General features: G+C 44.6%; 1 protein-coding gene across 3 annotated transcripts in view; it reads left to right on the top strand.

Moving 5' to 3' along the window:
• Window positions 1-19,999, top strand: part of LOC134217893 (cell division cycle protein 27 homolog) — a 33,572-nt gene extending 13,573 nt beyond the window's left edge. For all 3 annotated transcript variants that reach the window (XM_062696730.1, XM_062696729.1, XM_062696728.1), the window contains exons 3-7: window positions 6,304-6,379; window positions 6,439-6,586; window positions 6,642-7,581; window positions 7,655-8,515; window positions 18,328-19,999. In XM_062696730.1, coding sequence (XP_062552714.1) covers window positions 6,304-6,379; window positions 6,439-6,586; window positions 6,642-7,581; window positions 7,655-8,515; window positions 18,328-19,167 — 2,865 coding nt within the window. In that variant the 3' untranslated portion in view covers window positions 19,168-19,999. The remainder of the gene's footprint in view (window positions 1-6,303; window positions 6,380-6,438; window positions 6,587-6,641; window positions 7,582-7,654; window positions 8,516-18,327) is intronic.
• The last annotated feature ends 27 nt before the right edge of the window (window positions 20,000-20,026 follow it).

Genomic DNA, 20,026 nt, shown 5'->3' with positions numbered 1-20,026 from the left:
TGGTTGGAAATGCATTATATGAAGATTTATAACAATAAATGTGCTCAACCGTACCATAATGGGCCAAGGTTTGAGCCGTTACCCCTATTTAGTTAACATCTAAACAGATAACACTGAATCAACAATTTGATGCAACAATACACGGTTCGCGGCCGCATCTCTCCATCCTCCCCCTGGTCTGCCCATCTCGCTCGCTGCGCTCTACGCCGTCTCGTACCTGCCGGATCGGAAGTGAACACCATCTTTAATGCAGGGTTGCTGTCCGGCATTCTTGCAACATGTCCTGCCCATCGTACCCTTCCGGCTTTAGCTACCTTCTGGATACTGGGTTCGCCGTAGAGTTGGGCGAGCTCATGGTTCATTCTTCGCCGTCACATACCGTCTTCTTGTACACCGCCAAAGATGGTCCTAAGCACCCGTCTTCCGAGTGCTTGCAAGTCCTCCTCGAGCATTGTCCATGTTTCATGTCCGTAGAGGACAACCGGTCTTATTAGCGTCTTGTACATGACACATTTGGTGCGGTAGCGAATCTTTTTCGACCGCAGTCTTCTGGAGCCCGTAGTAGGCCCGACATGCATTTATTTAGTTAACATCTAAACAGATAACACTGAATCAACAATTTGATGCCACAATACACGGTTCGCGGCTGCATCTCTCCATCCTCGGATACGCCCCACGCTCGCCAAGTCGTTTTGCACTTGGTCTGCCCATCTCGCTCGCTGCGCTCCACGCCGTCTCGTACCTGCCGGATCGGAAGCGAACACCATCTTTGCAGGGTTGCTGTCCGGCATTCTTGCAACATGTCCTGCCCATCGTACCCTTCCGGCTTTAGCTACCTTCTGGATACTGGGTTCGCCGTAGAGTTGGGCGAGCTCATGGTTCATTCTTCGCCGCCACACATCGTCTTCTTCCACACCACCAAAGATGGTCCTAAGCACCCGTCTCTCGAATACTCCGAGTGCTTGCAAGTCCTCCTCGAGCATTGTCCATTTTTCATGTCCGTAGAGGACAACCGATCTTATAAGCGTCTTGTACATGACACATTTGGTGCGGTGGCGAATCTTTTTCGACCGCAGTTTCTTCTGGAGCCCGTAGTAGGCCCGACTTCCACAGATGATGCGCCTTCGTATTTCACGACTAACGTTGTTGTGAGCTGTTAGTAAGGATCCGAGGTAGACGAATTCCTCGACCACCTCGAAGGTATCCCCGTCTATCGTAACATTGCTTCCCAGGCGGGCCTTGTCGCGCTCGGTTCCGCCCACAAGCATGTACTTTGTCTTTGACGCATTCACCACCAGTCCAACTTTTGTTGCTTCACGTTTCAGGCGGCTGTACAGTTCTGCCACCTTTGCAAATGTTCGGCCGACAATGTCCATGTCATCCGCGAAGCAAATAAATTGAGTGGATATGTTGAAAATCGTACCCCGGCTCGCCGCATGACACCTTCTAGCGCAATGTTGAACAACAGGCACGAAAGTCCATCACCTTGTCTTAGTCCCCGGCGCGATTCGAACGAACTGGAGTGTTCGCCCGAAATCTTCACACAGTTTTGCACACCATCCACCGTTGCTTTGATCAGTCTGGTAAGCTTCCCAGGGAAGCTGTTCTCGTCCATAATTTTCCATAGCTCTACGCGGTCTATACTGTCTTATGCCGCCTTGAAATCAACGAACAGATGGTGCGTTGGGACCTGGTATTCACGGCATTTTCGAAGGATTTGCCGTACAGTAAAGATCTGGTCCGTTGACGAGCGGCCGTCAACGAAGCCGGCTTGATAACTTCCCACGAACTCGTTCACTAATGGTGACAGACGACGGAAGATGATCTGGGATATCACTTTGTAGGCGGCATTAAGGATGGTGATCGCTCGAAAGTTCTCACACTCCAGTTTGTCGCCTTTCTTGTAGATGGCATATAACCCGTTCCTTCCACTCTTCCGGTAGCTGTTCGGTTTCCCAGATTCTGACTATCAGTTTGTGCAGGCAAGTGGCCAGCTTTTGACCTTGATGAGCTCAGCTCCGATACCATCCCTACCAGCTGCTTTATTGGTCTTTAGCTGTTGAATGGCATCCTTAACTTCCCTCAAGGTGGGGGCTGGTTGGCTTCCATCGTCCGCTGAACTGACGTAGTCATCTCCTCCGCTGCCTTGACTTTCACTGCCTGTACTCTCAGCGCCATTCAGATGTTCTTCGTAGTGCTGCTTCCACCTTTCGATCACCACACGTTCGTCCGTCAAGAAGCTCCCATCCTTATCCCGGCACATTTCGGCTCGCTGCACGAAGCCTTTGCGGAATGCGTTGAGCTTCTGATAGAACTTGCGTGTTTCTTGAGAACGGCACAGCTGTTCCATCTCCTCGCACTCCGCTTCTTCCAGGCGGCGTTTCTTCTCCTGAAAAAGGCGGGTCTGCTGTCTCCGCTTCCGTCTATAACGTTCCACGTTCTGCCAGGTACTTGCTGCAGTGCGACCGCCCGCGCTGCGTCCTTCTCCTCCAGAATCTGTCTGCACTCTTCGTCGAACCAATCGTTCCGTCGACTTCGACTCATATACTCGACGTTGTTCTCCGCTGCGTCGTTAATGGCTGCTTTGACTGTATTCCAGCAGTCCTCAAGAGGGGCCCCATCGAGCTCACCCTCTTCCGGCAACGCTGCCTCGAGATGCTGCGCGTATGCAGTGGCGACATCAGGTTGCTTCAGTCGCTCTAGGTCGTACCGCGGCGGTCGTCGGTACCGAATATTGTTGATGACGGATAGTTTTGGGCGCAGTTTAACCATCACCAGATAGTGGTCAGAGTCGATGTTAGCGCCACGATATGTCCTGACGTCGATAATGTCGGAGAAGTGCCGTCCATCAATCAGAACGTGGTCGATTTGTGATTCTGTCTGCAGTGGTGATCTCCAGGTGTACCGATACGGGAGGCTGTGTTGGAAGTATGTGCTGCGAATGGCCATATTCTTGGAGGCGGCGAAATCAATTAGTCGTAGGCCGTTTTCGTTCGTCAGCCGGTGAGCGCTGAACTTTCCAATAGTCGGTCTAAACTCCTCCTCTTGGCCAACCTGAGCGTTCAAATCTCCTATGATGATTTTGACGTCGTGGCTTGGGCAGCTGTCGTACTCACGTTCCAGCTGCGCGTAGAATGCGTCCTTATCATCATCAGTGCTTTCGGAGTGTGGGCTATGGACATTGATTATGCTGAAGTTGAAGAACCGGCCTTTGATCCTCAACCTGCACATTCTTTCATTGATCGGCCACCACCCGATGACGCGCCTTTGCATATCGCCCATCACTATGAAAGCTGTTCCCAGCTCGTGTGTGTTGCCGCAGCTCTGGTAGATGGTATGATTACCTCTAAACGTTCGCACCATTGATCTCTTCCAACAAACCTCCTGCAGCGCTACGATGCCGAATCTACGGTCCTTGAGCACATCGGCGAGTATGCGTGTGCTCCCGATGAAGTTGAGAGATTTGCAGTTCCACGAACCGAGTTTCCAATCGCTAGTCCCTTTTCGTCGCATAGGTCTTCGCCGATGGTTCCGGTCCGTACTCTCTTGTTGATTGTTCGTTGCGTGAGTTTTTTTTTGCTGGCTTGCAGGGCCTGACACCAAACCCCCTAAATTTCCGGAGGACCATTCCTTCTTATTTCCGGTGGACCATGGTGCACAGTTTCACTTAGAGTCTCTCGCTGGCACTCGGACGATGATCAGCCGCCCCTAACATGGAGAACAGACGCTGTTGTGAGCCGATCCTGACATGGAGAACAGACGCTCAATAAGATTTCGCAAGTGTATACAATAGAGTGGGGCGCAGTTGTATGGAAAAACGCAAACTTCGTCCGATCAAGTGAGATCAAGGTTTTTCTGAATCGTTTTGGGACACCAATCAACTGTGCAAAATATGGGCTCGATTGGTTACGACCTCGCATGCCGCATCGCATTTTAAATTTACATGGAAATTAGTATAGAAAAACGTACTTTTTTACATTTTTGCTATTAGCGGCTTCAATTTATCATCAATCACGTGACTCAATACGTTAGCATATAGTCTGGAAGATGCCGAAAGACTTTGCCGAAGAAGGTACGTAGCTGGAAGGTCTACAAAAAATGTTATTACGTTTCGAAAATTGATTGTTCAAACCATATGCAAGAAATCAATATTTCTGCCAGCACTACCGGACGACCTATGGTTATCGAAGGGCAAAACCCATCTTCCTTCTTGTCGGATTTTTTTCTTTGTGAAATGATTCCGGATAGCTCCCATTAGCTCTAAAACCCTGTAAGATCAATTATTTTGAAATAACACTCAGTTAAATTATTGGTCTATGTAGTTCGGCAGTGCTGGCAGAATAAACGATTTTTTGAATACTGTTTGAACACTCAATCTTCGAAGCGTTATAACTTTTTTCGTGGACGTTCCAGCAACGTGCCTTCTTCAGCAAAGTTTTTCGGCATCCTTTTGGTTAAACTTTAACGCAATGTTTACGATGAACTGAAACCTGTAGTAGTATAAATCTAAAAATATACGTTCTGCCATACTAATTTCCATACAAATTTCAAACGCGATGCGGAAAGCGAGGAAGCAACCAATCGGTCTCAAAGTTCCAATCGGTCTGCACAGTTGTTCAGGACCCAGAATGGCTTCGAAAAACCATTGATTTGAAAAAATACTCTAGTATACAAGTTTGATAAATTTGTTAACATGGCTTATTATGATTCGGAACAGTTTTTGCCTCTCTTTTATCGATCTTCATTATCTATTGAGAGCGATTTCTGCAAACCCTGGCCACGTGGCACAGCCTGATATGTGTAAGGACATTAACGGGGACCTTCTTAAGAACGAGCGTGAGGTGATCCAAAGGATGCGGCAGCACTACGAGAACACCTGAATGGCGATGTGGTAGATGAAGATGGCGGTATGGTGATGAAAATGGGAGAACACGCGCAGGACATAATTTTACCGGCTCCGGACCTCCAGGAAATCCAGAAGGAGATTGGCCGGTTGAAGAACAACAAAGCACCCGGGGTTGACCAACTACCAGGAGAGCTATTTAATCACGGTGGTGAGGCACTGGCTAGAGCGCTGCCAAGATTTGGGAGGGGGAAGTTTTGGCGCAGGAGTAGATGGAAGGTGTCGTGTGTCCTATCTACAAAAAGGGCAATAAGCTGGATTGTAGCAACTACCGCGCAATCACATTGCTGAACGCCGCCTACATGACATGGTACTCTCCCAAATTTTATGCCGTCGACTAGCACCAATTGCAAGGGAGTTCGTGGGGCAGTACCAGGCGGGTTTTATGGGCGAACGCTCCACCACGGTTTTCCGGATAAACTGACACGGTTGATCAAAGCGACTATGGATCGGAGGTTCGTAGGGGGTGCGTAGTTCGAGTTTCAGGGGCACTCTTGAGTCCCTTCGAAACGCGCAGAGGGTTACGGCAAGGTGATGGTCTTTAGTGTCTGCTATTCAACATCGCTTCGGAAGGTGTAACACGAAGAGCAGGGAGAGTCCAGGTTTCAAATAAGGACTGTATCGAAAATAAGTTATCCACTTTGAAAGTGTTACTACGCAAAAGCTCATGAAGATATTGGCTTGTTTTATCCTGCATTCGATGTATTCATGTGTTATGTTTCAAATCAGATTTTTTTTTGTTTAATGAAAATTTATTGTTTCCGATGTATTGCAAATTGAAAGTGATATTGAAATTCGAGTTTTGGACACATGGCTCCGCAGGAAGGGCATCGAGATGAATAATTTGACCAAGCGTTTCGTTATCCAGCCCGCACAGGTAAAAACTCATGGTCATCAAGCTTGAGGAATAATACACGTTCGCCAACGTGTCGGAAAAAGGAAGAAAATCAAGATCAAACGACGGAGTTTGAACCAGAAAGTAATCAATTTTATAAAACGAAGCAATTTTATGACAATTTTGTGACTTGGAGAAAAAAGACTTAACAATTTTGCACGGGAATTCAAAACTTTTTTGCGTAAGAGGCATTCCCAGAAATTGGATTCGTGATTGCCCCCACATTTGGCACATTTAAATTTATTGGAATCTTCTCTCACAGGACAGGCGTCTGGAATGAAACCTTGATCTCCTGAAGATTACTCAAAATTTCATTCCGAAAGCCAGAAAACTCGGTTACAGATACCACAATTGCCAATTGGCGGAATCACCTGGGCTAGCGGTAGATCCAATTTGCTCAATTTCGTCATGAATCAAATCGAACTAATTGCTCAGGTGCTAATTAGACATGACTAATGTTTTGTTTTATCAGTCTAATAATTGAAATTTGTTTCTCTTGTTTCAGGCTGCAATATGGCATTGCTTAAACCACTACGACTATCAGAACGCAATCTTTCTAGCGGAGAGATTATGTGCCGAAGGTAAATTTACAACATGTACGTAACTTTAGTAAATTAACATCGGTTATTTTCTTCCTTAGTGGAGTCGGAGGAGAGCTTATACCTGCTGGCGACCTGTTACTACCGGGCCGGGCAGAAACATCAAGCCCACTGGTTATTGTCCTCCAAAAGTGTCCGTTCGACGCAGTGTCGATTTCTCCTTTCCAAGTGTGCCTTCGATCTGAAGCGGTAAGTCATTTTCCCTACATTTTTTAAAATCGACTCTAACATAATTTCCTTTCAGATACTCGGAAGCGGAGCACACACTGATCAACGATGATCACCTGCGAGCGCGGCATCTTGACGAGGTAGCCAAAGAGTTCGGAGAGATTGGTTGCTTCGCGTTGGAGTTGCTGTCGAAGATCTGTCAAAAGACTGAACGAGGGAAGTTGGCGAACGATGCTAGCAAAAAAGTCGTCAAACTGAATCCCTTTCTGTGGCAATCGTTCGCAGACTTGTGCAACCGAGGGGAGAAGCCAGATCCCACCAGCGTATTCCAGCTAACCAGCACGGACGTGTTTGCAACTAGTCAAGCCACAAATCCTGCGATTAATTCGTCGATGGTGTGGTTTGGGAATGGGGCTGGCGGCGGTACAGGGGGTGGAGGAGGAGGAGGTACTTTTGTCGGAACGGATAGTTTTGAGCAGCACTTGATCAGCACACCGGATCAGGTTTCACAATATCTTATTCAGAATATAATCAACACACCAAATAATCCTCCACAGCAGCAACAGGCACAGGGTCAAAACATTAGCAGTTTAGCAAATATTAGAATGGGTGGCGGTAATCTGAATTCTAGTGGAGTAGCACCAGAAGATCAAACGCCCAACATGGGTGATGTTGGAACGCCCTTCCGAAAGCAGCAGTTTAAATATCTGGCTGCGATAAGTCCTACGACACCCAGCTTCGGAATTCTCCCGATTATGCACAGTCCAATTTTGCATGATCAATCTGCGCTGATAATGACACCATCGCCACAGCAGTTTTCCTCGGCAACGGGTTATCAACAGCAGGGACAGCAACAGCAGGCACCAACGCAGCAACAGACCAGCCAGCAACAGCATCAAATTATCGCTGATAGCGATCAGCAAAAGATGGCGTTGTCGAGCAGTAATAAGAAGATGCGTGGACATCACAATTTAGGTACTATGGGAAATATCATCAACCGGAAAAGTGATACGACGGTAAGTAGCTGTCAATTCAAAGCAGTCTTTTTCTTAGTGACCAGATTTGCACCTCATATTCCTTGTTTTGCAGGCAACGACGATGCTTCTGCAGCAACAAAGTACAAACACGAAACCGAATGTGTTTAGTCAGACAGGCAACCAACTGACGACGCCGCGCACACCAAATACGACCGGCGCTCCAATATTACAATCCCAATACGTGCGCCGGAGTTCCCGCCTCTTCAGTAACAATAACTGCTCCGTCAAGGAGAATGCTAAAAGTCCCCAGTTGAACAATAAGTTTGTGGCACCTAGATCTCCGCCACGCAAGTCCAAGCAGCGAATCTCAAAGAACCTGAACAGCAGTACCGCTAATCTGCTGGAGAATGTCGAACGAAAGTCTTCCACTGGTGGCGACGGAAAGGAAAAAATAGAAACTATCACTTCGAGCGAAACACTCAGCGAAAAGGTCTTCATCAATAATAGCATAAATAGTGCACAGAAGATGGCTCAGCAGGTGCTGGCAATGAAAAAGCAAAGTGCCGATGGACTGATGACCCTGCTGCGGGAACTTGGTCAGGGCTACATCCGGTTACAGAGCTACGACTGTGAGAAAGCGATCGAGCATTTCAGTAACGTTCCACCGCACCACTACAACAGTAGTTGGGTGCAGAGTATGATCGCGCTGGCGCATCACGAAATGCGAGACTACGAAACGGCGGTCAATATCTTCCGGGAGATACACGACAAGGAACCGCATCGATTACAGTACATGGAGATCTACAGTACGGACCTGTGGCACCTGCAGAAGGACGTGATCTTGTCGGCTCTGGCCCAGGACCTAATGGCACAGGATAAAAACTCGCCGATTACGTGGTGCGTTGCCGGCAATTGCTTTTCTGCCCACAAAGAACATGAAACGGCGATCAAATTCTTCTTTCGTGCAATACAGGTAAGATGTTTAGCGTTAGGGGTAATATTGTTGGGCGAAAAGCGTTTCACTGGGTGGTGATGAAAACAGCTTGCACAACATAAAAATGATTTCGAACTATTAGACTTCATAGTATTAACTAATTATGCTTGCCAACTCTTAATTCGTACAATAATTGCACTGCAAAAAAAAAATGTGAGTGTTTGAAGTAGAGATTGCCTTTTAATCGTTAACTTTTTGACGAAAACATACTAAAAGTTGTAAAATTATTGTACGATAACATCAGCTGTCCATGATCGCATATTTGTAACTTTTGCATTTTGGTTGATTTTGTAAATCGTTTGTCAATCTTGCCCACAAACTCCATTTTCAGCTTACCACAGATATGTGGTTCTCATCCACCATACTTTTCACGTAAGAGTGACCTGTAAGAGTAACATGAACAAAATTAAGCTTCGTTGAGCTACGTGATTTATCGGGATAATCTGACTGGATTTTCCAGTACTAATAATGTGAAGTTTGAAAGTAGTTACGTGTTTGATCAGGTGAACTTTACGTGCTTTTTACGTACTGGTTACGTTAACTTTTAGTGAAAGCTACATGACATTAAGTAACCACTACATGGTTTGAAATATATATTGCAAAATTGCGTTTTTTAATGAATGTTAAATAAGTTGGTGACCGCCCGCTGATGCTTATCATTAAACAGGAAGTGGTGTCATTCAGCCATTGCGCTTCAGAGTTATCGCAAAAAAACTCTGTTGGATATCAAAGTTACTGAATGAAATTTATCAGATTAGGGGAAAGTGGGGTAAGATGGCCATATGGGGTAAGACAGCCAACGTTAATTATGCTTTAAGTGAGCATTATATTCACATTATTATTACAAGGGATGGTTCACAATAATGTAAAAGGGCTACACAACTGAAAAACGCACTTTGACAACCTCACTTGTTCTTGTAATATTGATTTGAAGATGGTTTAGATGAAATTCGAATTTTCTTATAATTTTCTAGTTACATAATTTAACAATTGAAGCCTAAATTACTCATTTTTCAGGACAAATTTATATTTACCGAAGCTTTCATATAACTATAGCCTATATACAATAATAATTTGAGGAGATTCACGGTAATTAGGTTCGATAGGATATAAATCTTTGGATATACGTCGGCCTGGGGCGGTATTGCCAACTGTATAGGAACATGGTCATCTCCAGGATTATGAGTCGCCTAACCCTTAAATGCATTTAAATAATGATCAAAATAGTTTCTGCGTGAATCAGAGATGATTTAAAACAAAGGATATGGTTTTAACAGTAAAAATTAGTGTTAGGCAAATTCTGATATTGTCGTAGTGCCAGTTGTCAAGAAATCAACATGAAATACGACATTTTTAAGCGAAGCATCATTTGAACATAATCCATAGAAGTGCGAGAAATGTGTCCCCTATTCTTAATAAATTTAGCACACTTTTGATATAGTTTTTGGTCCATGCTCGTCTTGCCCCGAGGGGGTGGTCATATTACCCCATATGGTAAATATAGACATCATAAAAACACCTTTTTCAAAACCAGATTATAAGATACTGAAACGTCATTAATCAGTGTTTTTTGATACTTATGTCAAAGACGGGTCATCATAAAGGTGTTTCATGGACAAATCAGCAGAATTTAAAGGAGTGTCACTATTTTACAAGGGTTATCGCTTAGGATGGCCATCTTGCCCCACTTTCCCCTAATTGAGAAATGATGAAAATAGTTTCTTTCTCGAAAAGCAAAAAGTAGTCCACCCTTGGAAGTTGAAATCTGAAGTAGAAATTTTATAGGGGGAATGACGGCTTTGGCAGGTTTTGTTCTATTATTGGCAGGGTTTTTTTTATAATTGACTATGCTCAAATTTGGCCTAAACATTCTTTGCATATCAAAGAATATTGTGGCCAAATTTCATAAAATTTGGTCGACGAAAACCCCCCTGAACAAAACCTGCCAAAGCCGCCTTTCCCCCTACTAACGTTACCGAAAAACTGTAGTTCTAGGGGGTCTTCCACGAAAGGCTGAATCACATAAGGCTGAAATAACAAAAGGCTGAATCTCGAAAGGCTGAAAAATGGGGGCACAAACTTAAATGACCTTCCAACTGCAACCTTCTTGCGACTTCTTGTTGTCTTTCATTTTTTTACGGAATTCTAATGTTTTAGTATATTCTTCTTCTTCTTCAATGACTCTATATTCTAAACTGCCTTGCAACTTAGTATTCTATTAGCATTTCCTCAGTTATTAATTGAAAGCTTTTCTATGCCTACCATTGCATGAGTATGTATCTTGTGTGGCAAGTACAATGGATACACTATTTGCGTTGCGTTGCGCGTTGCGTTGTAACGGAGTATTTCGTAGATTGCATACTGATAGTTGTCATGTATATTCTTTACCTTTCTTACCCCAATTGCTTATGGATTTCCATTTGGGATTCAATGGAAATCCAATTGGGGGTCCAAAATGATAAAACATGAAAGCTATCATTGCCGGCCACGCCCATCTTCTCCGTTACTAGGAAAGGGAAGGAAATGATGATATGACATCTACTTAACGAGAGGCCAGCGACTCACCGACGCCCTCATAGATGTCAAGGAATTGGATGGTGGGTAGGGTATGTGGTTTAGGAGTATCATTATAAGCAAATGATATAAAATTTGTGGAAATACGTTGGGAGTGACTTTGCTAAGAAATTTATGTCACTCCATTATCCTTGCCGATGATTTTCCTCGGATGGGGCGAAGGTATTAGCCTTGCCCTGGCTAATAGCCTAGGTTTAAGCGCCTTTGCTCGCTCTCTGAAACGAAAAAAGAGCAAAAAGAAATTAAATTCCCCTTCCCCCCTGATATGATAATGATTTTGATCAACAAATGGATTCTAAGTGGATGAATAAATGAGTAAACGGCTGCAAACAAGCCTCTATCATTGACACAGGTTTGCATCGCTACAGAAAATATGCTGCTTTTATAATCCATGGTTCCCTTATGAGGTTAACTAATACAGTTTTTATTCCATGGTGGCTGTCAATCATTTAGCTACGCACTATGGCTCCTGTTCAATGCAATATACCTATAAGCGTTGTGCAATATAATACATCTAGCGTCACCGAAATCCAGAATTTTGGCTTGACCAATTAAATGAACCTTTCAAATATTAACTAGATGCTGTTTCAGTTCCCGAAACACTGTGCTTTGAAGTTTATCCATATAAATAACATATCCATAAATATCCCTCGTTTGTTTCGTACATTATTTCCATGGAACAAACAGTATTCGTTCGTACATATTTTTTTTTAGTTTATAATTATGAATGGAAAAAGGAACGAACTTACCAAAGTAGTTAGTTACACATACTACCAGTACCGTATAGGATCTTCCGCACCGTTTAATAGTTCTTGGTCGGCAGTCCGTCCTTCTTGTCGAGGCAAACGTACAATCATCCGGTTCCCTCATACGGCGAATGTTGTCTCATAGGGTATACGCTTTGGAGGTTTCCAGCATATGGCCGGTCTGAGCGACGACGATGTTGATCTCGATGGAGGTTAGCGTGGATAATTCGGTTGCTGGGCGAACACTTTCTTGGGTAGCACTAGTCAACAAATTATTGCGCGTCGATCTCCATTTTTGTGGTTTTAAGTCAGACAAGACAATTATCAGACAACAAACTTTACGCAATAATGAATAATCCAGTGATTTTTTATCCACAACACTGAAGCTCGTTTATTCGGATTCATCAAGTGCACCTTATAAAGCTTATGCATGTTCCTATACGTCCGAATCGTCGATTGAGGAATTGCATTTATTCTTGATACTTATTAAAATAAAATCACTTATTTCAGTTTTCATAAAAATGACAAAACACGACCGGAAAATTTTACAGGTGTGCTCGCGGCCACAGATTGCTTCGATCTCCTATCAAAACGTAAGAGGAATCTGTACTCCATTTGACTCGCAAGTACAATGGATACACTATGCCCAGAAAGTCGAGAATCGAACTCGCCATCTCCGGATTAGCAATCCTACGCCTTTGCTCGCAAGGCTACTGGAGACCCCTTTTTAGTCTATTATACGGTCCAAAAAATTTTGAGGTAACAAAGAAAGGAACAAGACTTTATTTTTTGATTTTTACCAAGATTATTTTATTATTTTTTATTCTTTATTCTTCTCTCTTCTTCCTTCTTCTTTTTTCTTCTTAATTCTTCCTTCTTTCTACTTATTTCCTTCTCCCTTTTTTCTTCTTCCTTCTTTTTATTCAATTTTTTTTTCATTTTTTCCTTTCTTCTTCAACCCTTCCTAGTTCCTTCGTCCTGTTTCTTTCTTTCTTCTCGCTTTTTTCTTCTTCCTTCTTTTTATGCATTTTTTTTAGTTTTTCCTTTCTTCTTCAACCCTTCTTAGTTCCTTCGTCCTGTTTCTTTGAAGATTCTACCTTTCTTCTTAGTTCTTTCTTTTTAATTCCTTCTTCCTTGTTCCTATTTTCTTCTTCCGTCCTGTGGCGCAAAGCCTACAAGGAGTGCTATCCGTAGGTACTGATTTATTCGTTCTTATCTCTAAAATGAGAAAGGAGTAATGAAATGAATTTTTCCCACCAAAAACGGTTATACGTTGTGAAATTATTGTACGAAAACATTAATCGTGAGCGATTGAGTTAACGCCTCAGTTCACACCGAGAGAAGGTTGAGATCTCGGTACTCGGCATTGGACATGCTGCTACGAGAGTGAAGCATCAGATCACTGCATTGGTCCGTTCGCGAGTTACGGCTTACTCGCGGAATATGAATTTCCTCGTCCTTCTAAATGTTACGGTGGATTTACATACGGCAAGGGTGAATACACAATGATGGTCGATGCCCAATGGGATAAAACTGGCAGATCCCACATTTTTTAGTCCAAGTTCAGTGGACATGGTACTGGGTATCGAATCCTTTTTCGATTTCTTCGAGTCTGGTCGAAGATTTCCACTCGGAGACCAATTACCGACACTAAACGATTCGGTGTTCGGATGGGTGGTCTGCGGAGGCCTGCTAAACCCCACACAAGGTCTACGCATCAACTGTAGTACGGCAACTACAAAGGTATTAAAGGAGATAGTCGCACGGTTTTGGACTAGTGATGAAGTTGGAAATTCCAAGGTGCTTTCACCGGAGGAAAAATTGTGCGAGGACAACTTTCGGAAGTCGGTTCGTAGGGAATCCGACGGGCGGCACTCCATTTCGCTGCCAAAGGATGAAGACGCAGTTTCCAGGTTGAGCGAGTCACGGGACATCGCTTTCCGGCGGCTTCAAGGCACGGAACGCAGATTGGCGAAGGGATGCCAGTTTGCGGGAGCATTACCATCAGTTCATGGCGGAGTACAACAAATTGGGACATATGTCGAAGGTGGAGGAAGCAGGAAATCTCATGAAACGATGCTATTTGCCGCATCATCCTGTCTTTAAGGAAGCTAGCACAACTACAAAGGTCCGTGTTGTGTTTGACGCATCGTGTAAGACGTCATCCGGTGTCTCGCTGAACGACACGCTTCTGGTAGGACCGACTGTACAGGAGGACGATCATGCTCCGAAGTCGAGTGAGGCAAATCATGCTGGTGGCCGATGTGGAGAAGATGTTCCGGCAAGTCTTCGTGGTTGAGGTAGATCGGTCTTTGCAATGTATTTTGTGGCGTTTCGACCCAACAGATTCTCGCAACACGTACGTTGAACCAGCTAACGATGGAGGAGGGCAGTACCCAATGGCTGCGAGGCCAACCACGGAGGAAACGTATATGGATGACGTAATCATGGGTGCGGATACGGAGGAAGCCGCACGTAATTTATGTCAGGAACTCAACGAGATAATGTCAAAGAGAGGCTTCAAACTACAGAAATGGGCGTCCAATCACCCAATAGTGTTGAACGCAGAATCTGGCGATTCATGTGTTGGAAGGAATTGACTTAGACCCGGATCCTGCTGTTAAGACATTGGGTTTGACTTGGTTGTCGGTATCCGACCAACTGAGGTTCTAGTTTTCCATTTCGGCTTGGAATTCAGCGACGCAGCCAACCAAAGTTCTATCAGTGATCGCTAGTTTATTTGACCCTCTAGGATTACTTGGAGCCGCAATCCCGACGGGGAAGATCATGATGTAGGTTCTGTGGAAGATTCGGAACGACGAAAACCAAGCATTGGTCTGGGATCGCCCACTCCCTTCGACGGTGGGTGAGTTGTAGCGGAAATACCATGAACAACTACCCTTGCTCAACGATATTCGCATCGATCGTTGCGTCAAGGGTCCAAGAGCAACATCGATCTAGTTGCATTGCTTCTCCGATGCTTCTACCAAGGCTTATGGCGGATGCGTCTATATCAGGAGTCAGGACTTGGAAGGAAGGGTTGTGGTTCGGCTGCTGTCATCCAAATCCAAGGTCGCACCCTTGAAGACGCAGTGTATTCCAAGGCCGGAACTGTGTGGTGCGTTGCTGGTGACGCAGTTATACGAGAAGGTTCGAGACTCGATTAGAACTCCAGCTCAACCATATTTCTGGGTTGATTCAACGTGCGTTCTGCGGTGGATACAAGTTTCACCAAACAACTGGACCACTTTCGTCGCGAATAGAGTCGCGAAAATCCAAAGCATCGTAGAATCATCACCATGGCGGCATATTTCTGGCAAGGAGAACCCTGCGGATTAGATTTCAAGAGGCATTTTACCGAAGGATATCGTGGATAATGTTTTCTGGTGGGAGTGACCAGATTGGTTGAAGGAACCTTCTGATCACTGGCCTGCAGCTTCATTCTCATCAAGCTCAGAAGAGGCGCAGGAAGAAAGACGGCATACAGCAATATATGCAGTTTCGGCGAACATGGAATTCAACGATTGGTACTTGGAGCAGTTTGCGTCGTTTTCAGATTTGATTCGGAGGACATCTATTTGGTTGTGCCTGATGAAACTACTGAAAAATCCGCAGACCAGGGCATCGTCCGAGTTTATATCAGCACGAAAGCTTAGAGAAGCAGAATTTGTCATCGTTCGGCGTATCCAGCAGGAAGTTTTTGTCGATGAGTGGAAAGCACTTTCCAAGGGGGAACCCGTGTCGAGAAAATCTCCACTCCGGTGGTTCAATCCTCATATTTCTGAGGAACAAGTTATCCGAATCGGAGGACGGTTGAGCCACTCCGCAGAGCGGGAAACTATAAAACATCCGATGGTTCTTCCTGCTAGACACAAACTAACCCGGATGATTCTGAAACACTACCACCTGCAACTTCTACACGCTGATCCACAGTTGCTTCTTGGAGTTGTACGTCTAAAATTTTGGCCGCTAGGTGGAGGGAGCGTAGCACGACACATCGTTCATCAATGCCTGAAATGTTTTCGAGCAAAACCAAACCCGATACAGCAATTCATGGGAGAGCTGCCCGCACCAAGGGTCACCGTGTCGAGACCATTTTCGCAGACCGGTGTGGACTATTTCGGTCCGTTTCATGTGAGACCCGTTCCTCGACGACCAACAGTGAAGGCCTACGTTGCTGTTTTTATTTGTATGTGTACAAAAGCCGTCCATTTGGAGCTGGTATCGGACCTGAGTACTGATCGGCTCCTACAAGCTCTTCATCGCTTCATCGGAAGACGTGGAAGGTGTCGGGATATATCCTAGATATATCTATTCTGACAATGGGACCAATTTTGTTGGCGCTAAGAATCAGATGAAGGATTTCATGAAGCTGTTGCAAAGTTCGGCCCATCGGGAAAAAATAGGTAGAGAGTGCGCTGAGGAAGGAATACATTGGCATTTCAGTCCGCCAAGTGCACCTCATTTTGGAGGACTGTGGGAGGCGGCTGTTCGTTCGGCCAAAAACCATTTGGTCAAAGTGGTTGGAGCCAATAACACCAGAAGATTTCAACACTTTTCTAGTACAGGTTGAAGGTTGTCTCAACTCGAGACCATTGACAAACATGTCAGAAGATCCAACTGACTTCGAACCACTAACACCAGGCAATTTTCTAGTTGGTTCCTCGCTGCAATCAATTCCTGAACCGAATCTAGAGGATATACAACTGAATTGCTTGAGTAGCTACCAATTACAGTCAAATTTCACTCGTTGGGCTATCTTTAGATGGGCTACGATTTAGTTGGGCGCCCGTTAGTTGGGCTGTAGCCCACTTAAAACGATGGTGGACGTCAAATTATGACATCAACGGCAGATTTTTTCTTTTTCGCAGTTGGCAGCTCTGAATTTCTATTGTATTCGCTGATTTGACAGATGAAATCTCAGCCCAACTAACGAAAGTCTTTCACTAGATGGGCTACGAGTTTAGCCCAACGAGCGAAAGTTGACTGTAATACAAAGGATGCCACAAGATTTTTGGCGAAGGTGGCGCAGGGAATACCTGTGTCAGTTGCAGGGACGATTGAGGTCGACAAACATGTGGTGGTTCTTGATGAGAATTTGCCATCGATAAAATGGAATATGGCTAGAATAATCGGATTGCACCCCAGCGACGACGGAGTTGTACGAGTCGTCACACTCAGAACTGCCCCCGGAGTGATGAAACGGGCAGTTGAGAAATTATGTCTTCTTCCAACACCAATTGAAGATCCGCAGCATCGAGCATAGGAATACGCAGCATTCATCCAAACTTCTTCCTTAGCTCCCTTCCAGAAAAGGATTCTCTATTTTTTCTTTTCAGAAATCGGATATTTCTGGGTGGGTGAGGATGTCTGGGACAGAAACATTCCCATCAAACTACAACCCTTTATCCAATCCCAAATTGCACTGCTCTGACCTACATTTGGCAAGAGGTTGCATCAATTGTTTCGACATCATCGCACGAGCTAGTGGAAGGTAAAAAAATAGCGATAATCGCTTTCGAGTAAGAGATATACTGCCGTTATTCGCATAATTGTCCCATATTTGTTGAGATTTCATATGTCCATGGGACAGCTATGCGTATAACAGCAGTATAGCCGACTCTCACAGGAGCCGAAACAATATCATCGCATGGATCGATCGAGGTTGTGTGATAACCATTAGGTATAGGGCTGGCTAGTAGCAATTTAACAACCACCTACCGTGTGTGGAGGCTGCGCGCGGGAATTTGCAATTTCCATTACGTGTTTTGTGTCTAGTAGTATGCAAAAATAAATGTTAGAATGTAAGCCGATTGATTGATTGAATGTATCCATTGATTCCACAAAGTTATCTTCCTCCAATTGTTCAATGATCTTATCCGCACATTCTGAGTCATGATCAACTAGAACAACTCCAGACACTTCTTCTTCTTCTTCTTATTGGCGTTACATCCCCCAGTGGGACAGTGCCGCCTCGCAGCTTAGTGTTCATTTAGCACTTCCACAGTTATTCACCGCGAGGTTTCTAAGCCAAGTTACATTTTTGCATTCGTATTTCATGAGGCTAACACGATAATACTTTCATGCCCAGGGAAATTGAGACAATTTCCAAACCGAACATTGCCTAGACCGGCGCCGGGAATCGAACCCAGCCACGGCTATGGATGGACCCAAGAACAATTCCAGACACAACCCCAGCATATGAACTCGGATGGGATTGGTTTTTAGGCTGATCTTTCCTACGATTTCCGGAGTGGTCGTTATATTTATTGCTCAATGCAGCTACCACCGAATCGATCCTATGGCACTCTTGCTGGTAAACATATTGGATTCTATGATTCCGTTTCAGCATTAGTCAGGGTCAGCCGGATCAGCGTTGATCAGGCCTACCTCGTGTAAAGCCGTTTACATTGCACACTCTTCATATTACAAACTAATGCCCCAATTAAAACCTTTTTTTTGCGCTTACAGGTGGATGAGGACTTCCCGTACAGTTACACTCTACTAGGTCACGAGCTCGTTGTCACCGAGGAGCTCGAGAAAGCCCTGTCGATGTACCGCTATGCCATCCTGAGGGACTCGCGGCACTACAACGCATGGTTCGGCATTGGAACCATATTCAGCAAACAGGAACGGTACGAACTGGCAGAGCTGCACTACCGTAAGGCGCTGGCTATCAACCCGAAGAACTCGGTCATCATGGTTCACATTGGTGCGATGCAATTCTTTCTGAGGAAATCGGCACAAGCACTGCGGACTTTGAATGCCGCGATTGCACTGGATCCAAAGAACCCGCTGTGCAAGTTCCATCGGGGATCGATGTACTTTTCGATGGGTCGATACCAGGAGGCGTTGAATCAGCTGGAAGAGCTGAAACAGATCGTGCCAAAGGAAGCGGTAGTGTATTATGTGATGGGTAAGATCTACAAAAAGCTTGGAAATGTGGATCTCGCACTGATGCATCTTAGCTGGGCGACGGATTTGGGTTCAAAGGGAGCAAACAACCAAATCAAGGACAATTTTGATTCCATTATGCGAACGCAGGATGGTGGAACAGGCACATTAGGGGCGGCGGGATCAAGTTCAGGAAACGCGGGAGCGATGGGTTCTACCAGCGAAGGAACGGAAGGAGGTGGGTTGGGAAGTGTCGGTTTCAGTGGACTTGCCGAAGCGGACGTTGGTAGTAGTAGTGCGGATCCGGACTATTCGGTCGGCGGGGAGCAGGCCTCTAGCGACGACTCGACCGCCAATGCTCGGAATGAATCGCTGGACGTTTTCAGCGGAAATCTGTACGATAGTGATAGTTACTAGAGCAAATCTTGGATAGCTTTTCGGTTCGTTATCCTTAGTCCACTTTTCCTTTAGAAGTCGATGTAGCTCTATGCGTGTTTTTGTATTATAAAAGGTCGTCTGATGATATGTTCCAAGCCCTTAATTATAATTTAGCGCTTGTTGTTGCAGAAAAGCTAACAAATTGAAGATCCTTGCAAATGAGTCCAGGATCAAGTACTGTACTAGCCAATTGAGCTCCTCCTGAGTATAATATAAACCTCCCTTAGAGTCTACACTGTATAGAATTAATTATATCGAAAAATTACATTACAATTGAGCAAACGAATAATTAGCAGAGAAATTGCAAAAAATAGCTCCAAACCCACCAAATTCACAGAACCATAGTTGCAGTTGCAAATAGATCCAAACATCTTCTCGGTTACAGTTCGATTTAATCACATTAAATTCGAGTCCTTTAGAAGAATCGCCTTGATATCCAGAAGCATTGCTTGGGAGCTGATCGCTGCATGCTGTCACACCATCATCAGTCGTGGTCATCGTTATAGTCATGATACATTTTCCTTTGGTTGGCCGATTGTACCAGGAGAAGGAGCATCGAGCGATGCAAACACATAATAATATTACTAATTGACTGACTGGCTAATAGTTAGTAAAAAAAAACAAAACAAATAGGATGGAACTCAGTCCCGTGTTCTGACTAATTTGCTTGATGATCAATGAGAAGAGCGTTGTTTGATCGTGTTTGAAAACGGAAATTAGCAAGTCCAGAAATTCAGAGTATGTGCGGATAGGAAGGTTACAAAACAAATAAAATGGAAAATAAATAGGCAGTTTGTATGAATTATTTAAACATTATTTGTCATTTATTGAACATTGT

The sequence above is a fragment of the Armigeres subalbatus genome, chromosome 2, assembly GCF_024139115.2.
Source record: "Armigeres subalbatus isolate Guangzhou_Male chromosome 2, GZ_Asu_2, whole genome shotgun sequence".
Lineage (NCBI taxonomy): Eukaryota > Metazoa > Arthropoda > Insecta > Diptera > Culicidae > Armigeres > Armigeres subalbatus.
This window is presented reverse-complemented; position numbering and strand designations above follow the sequence as displayed.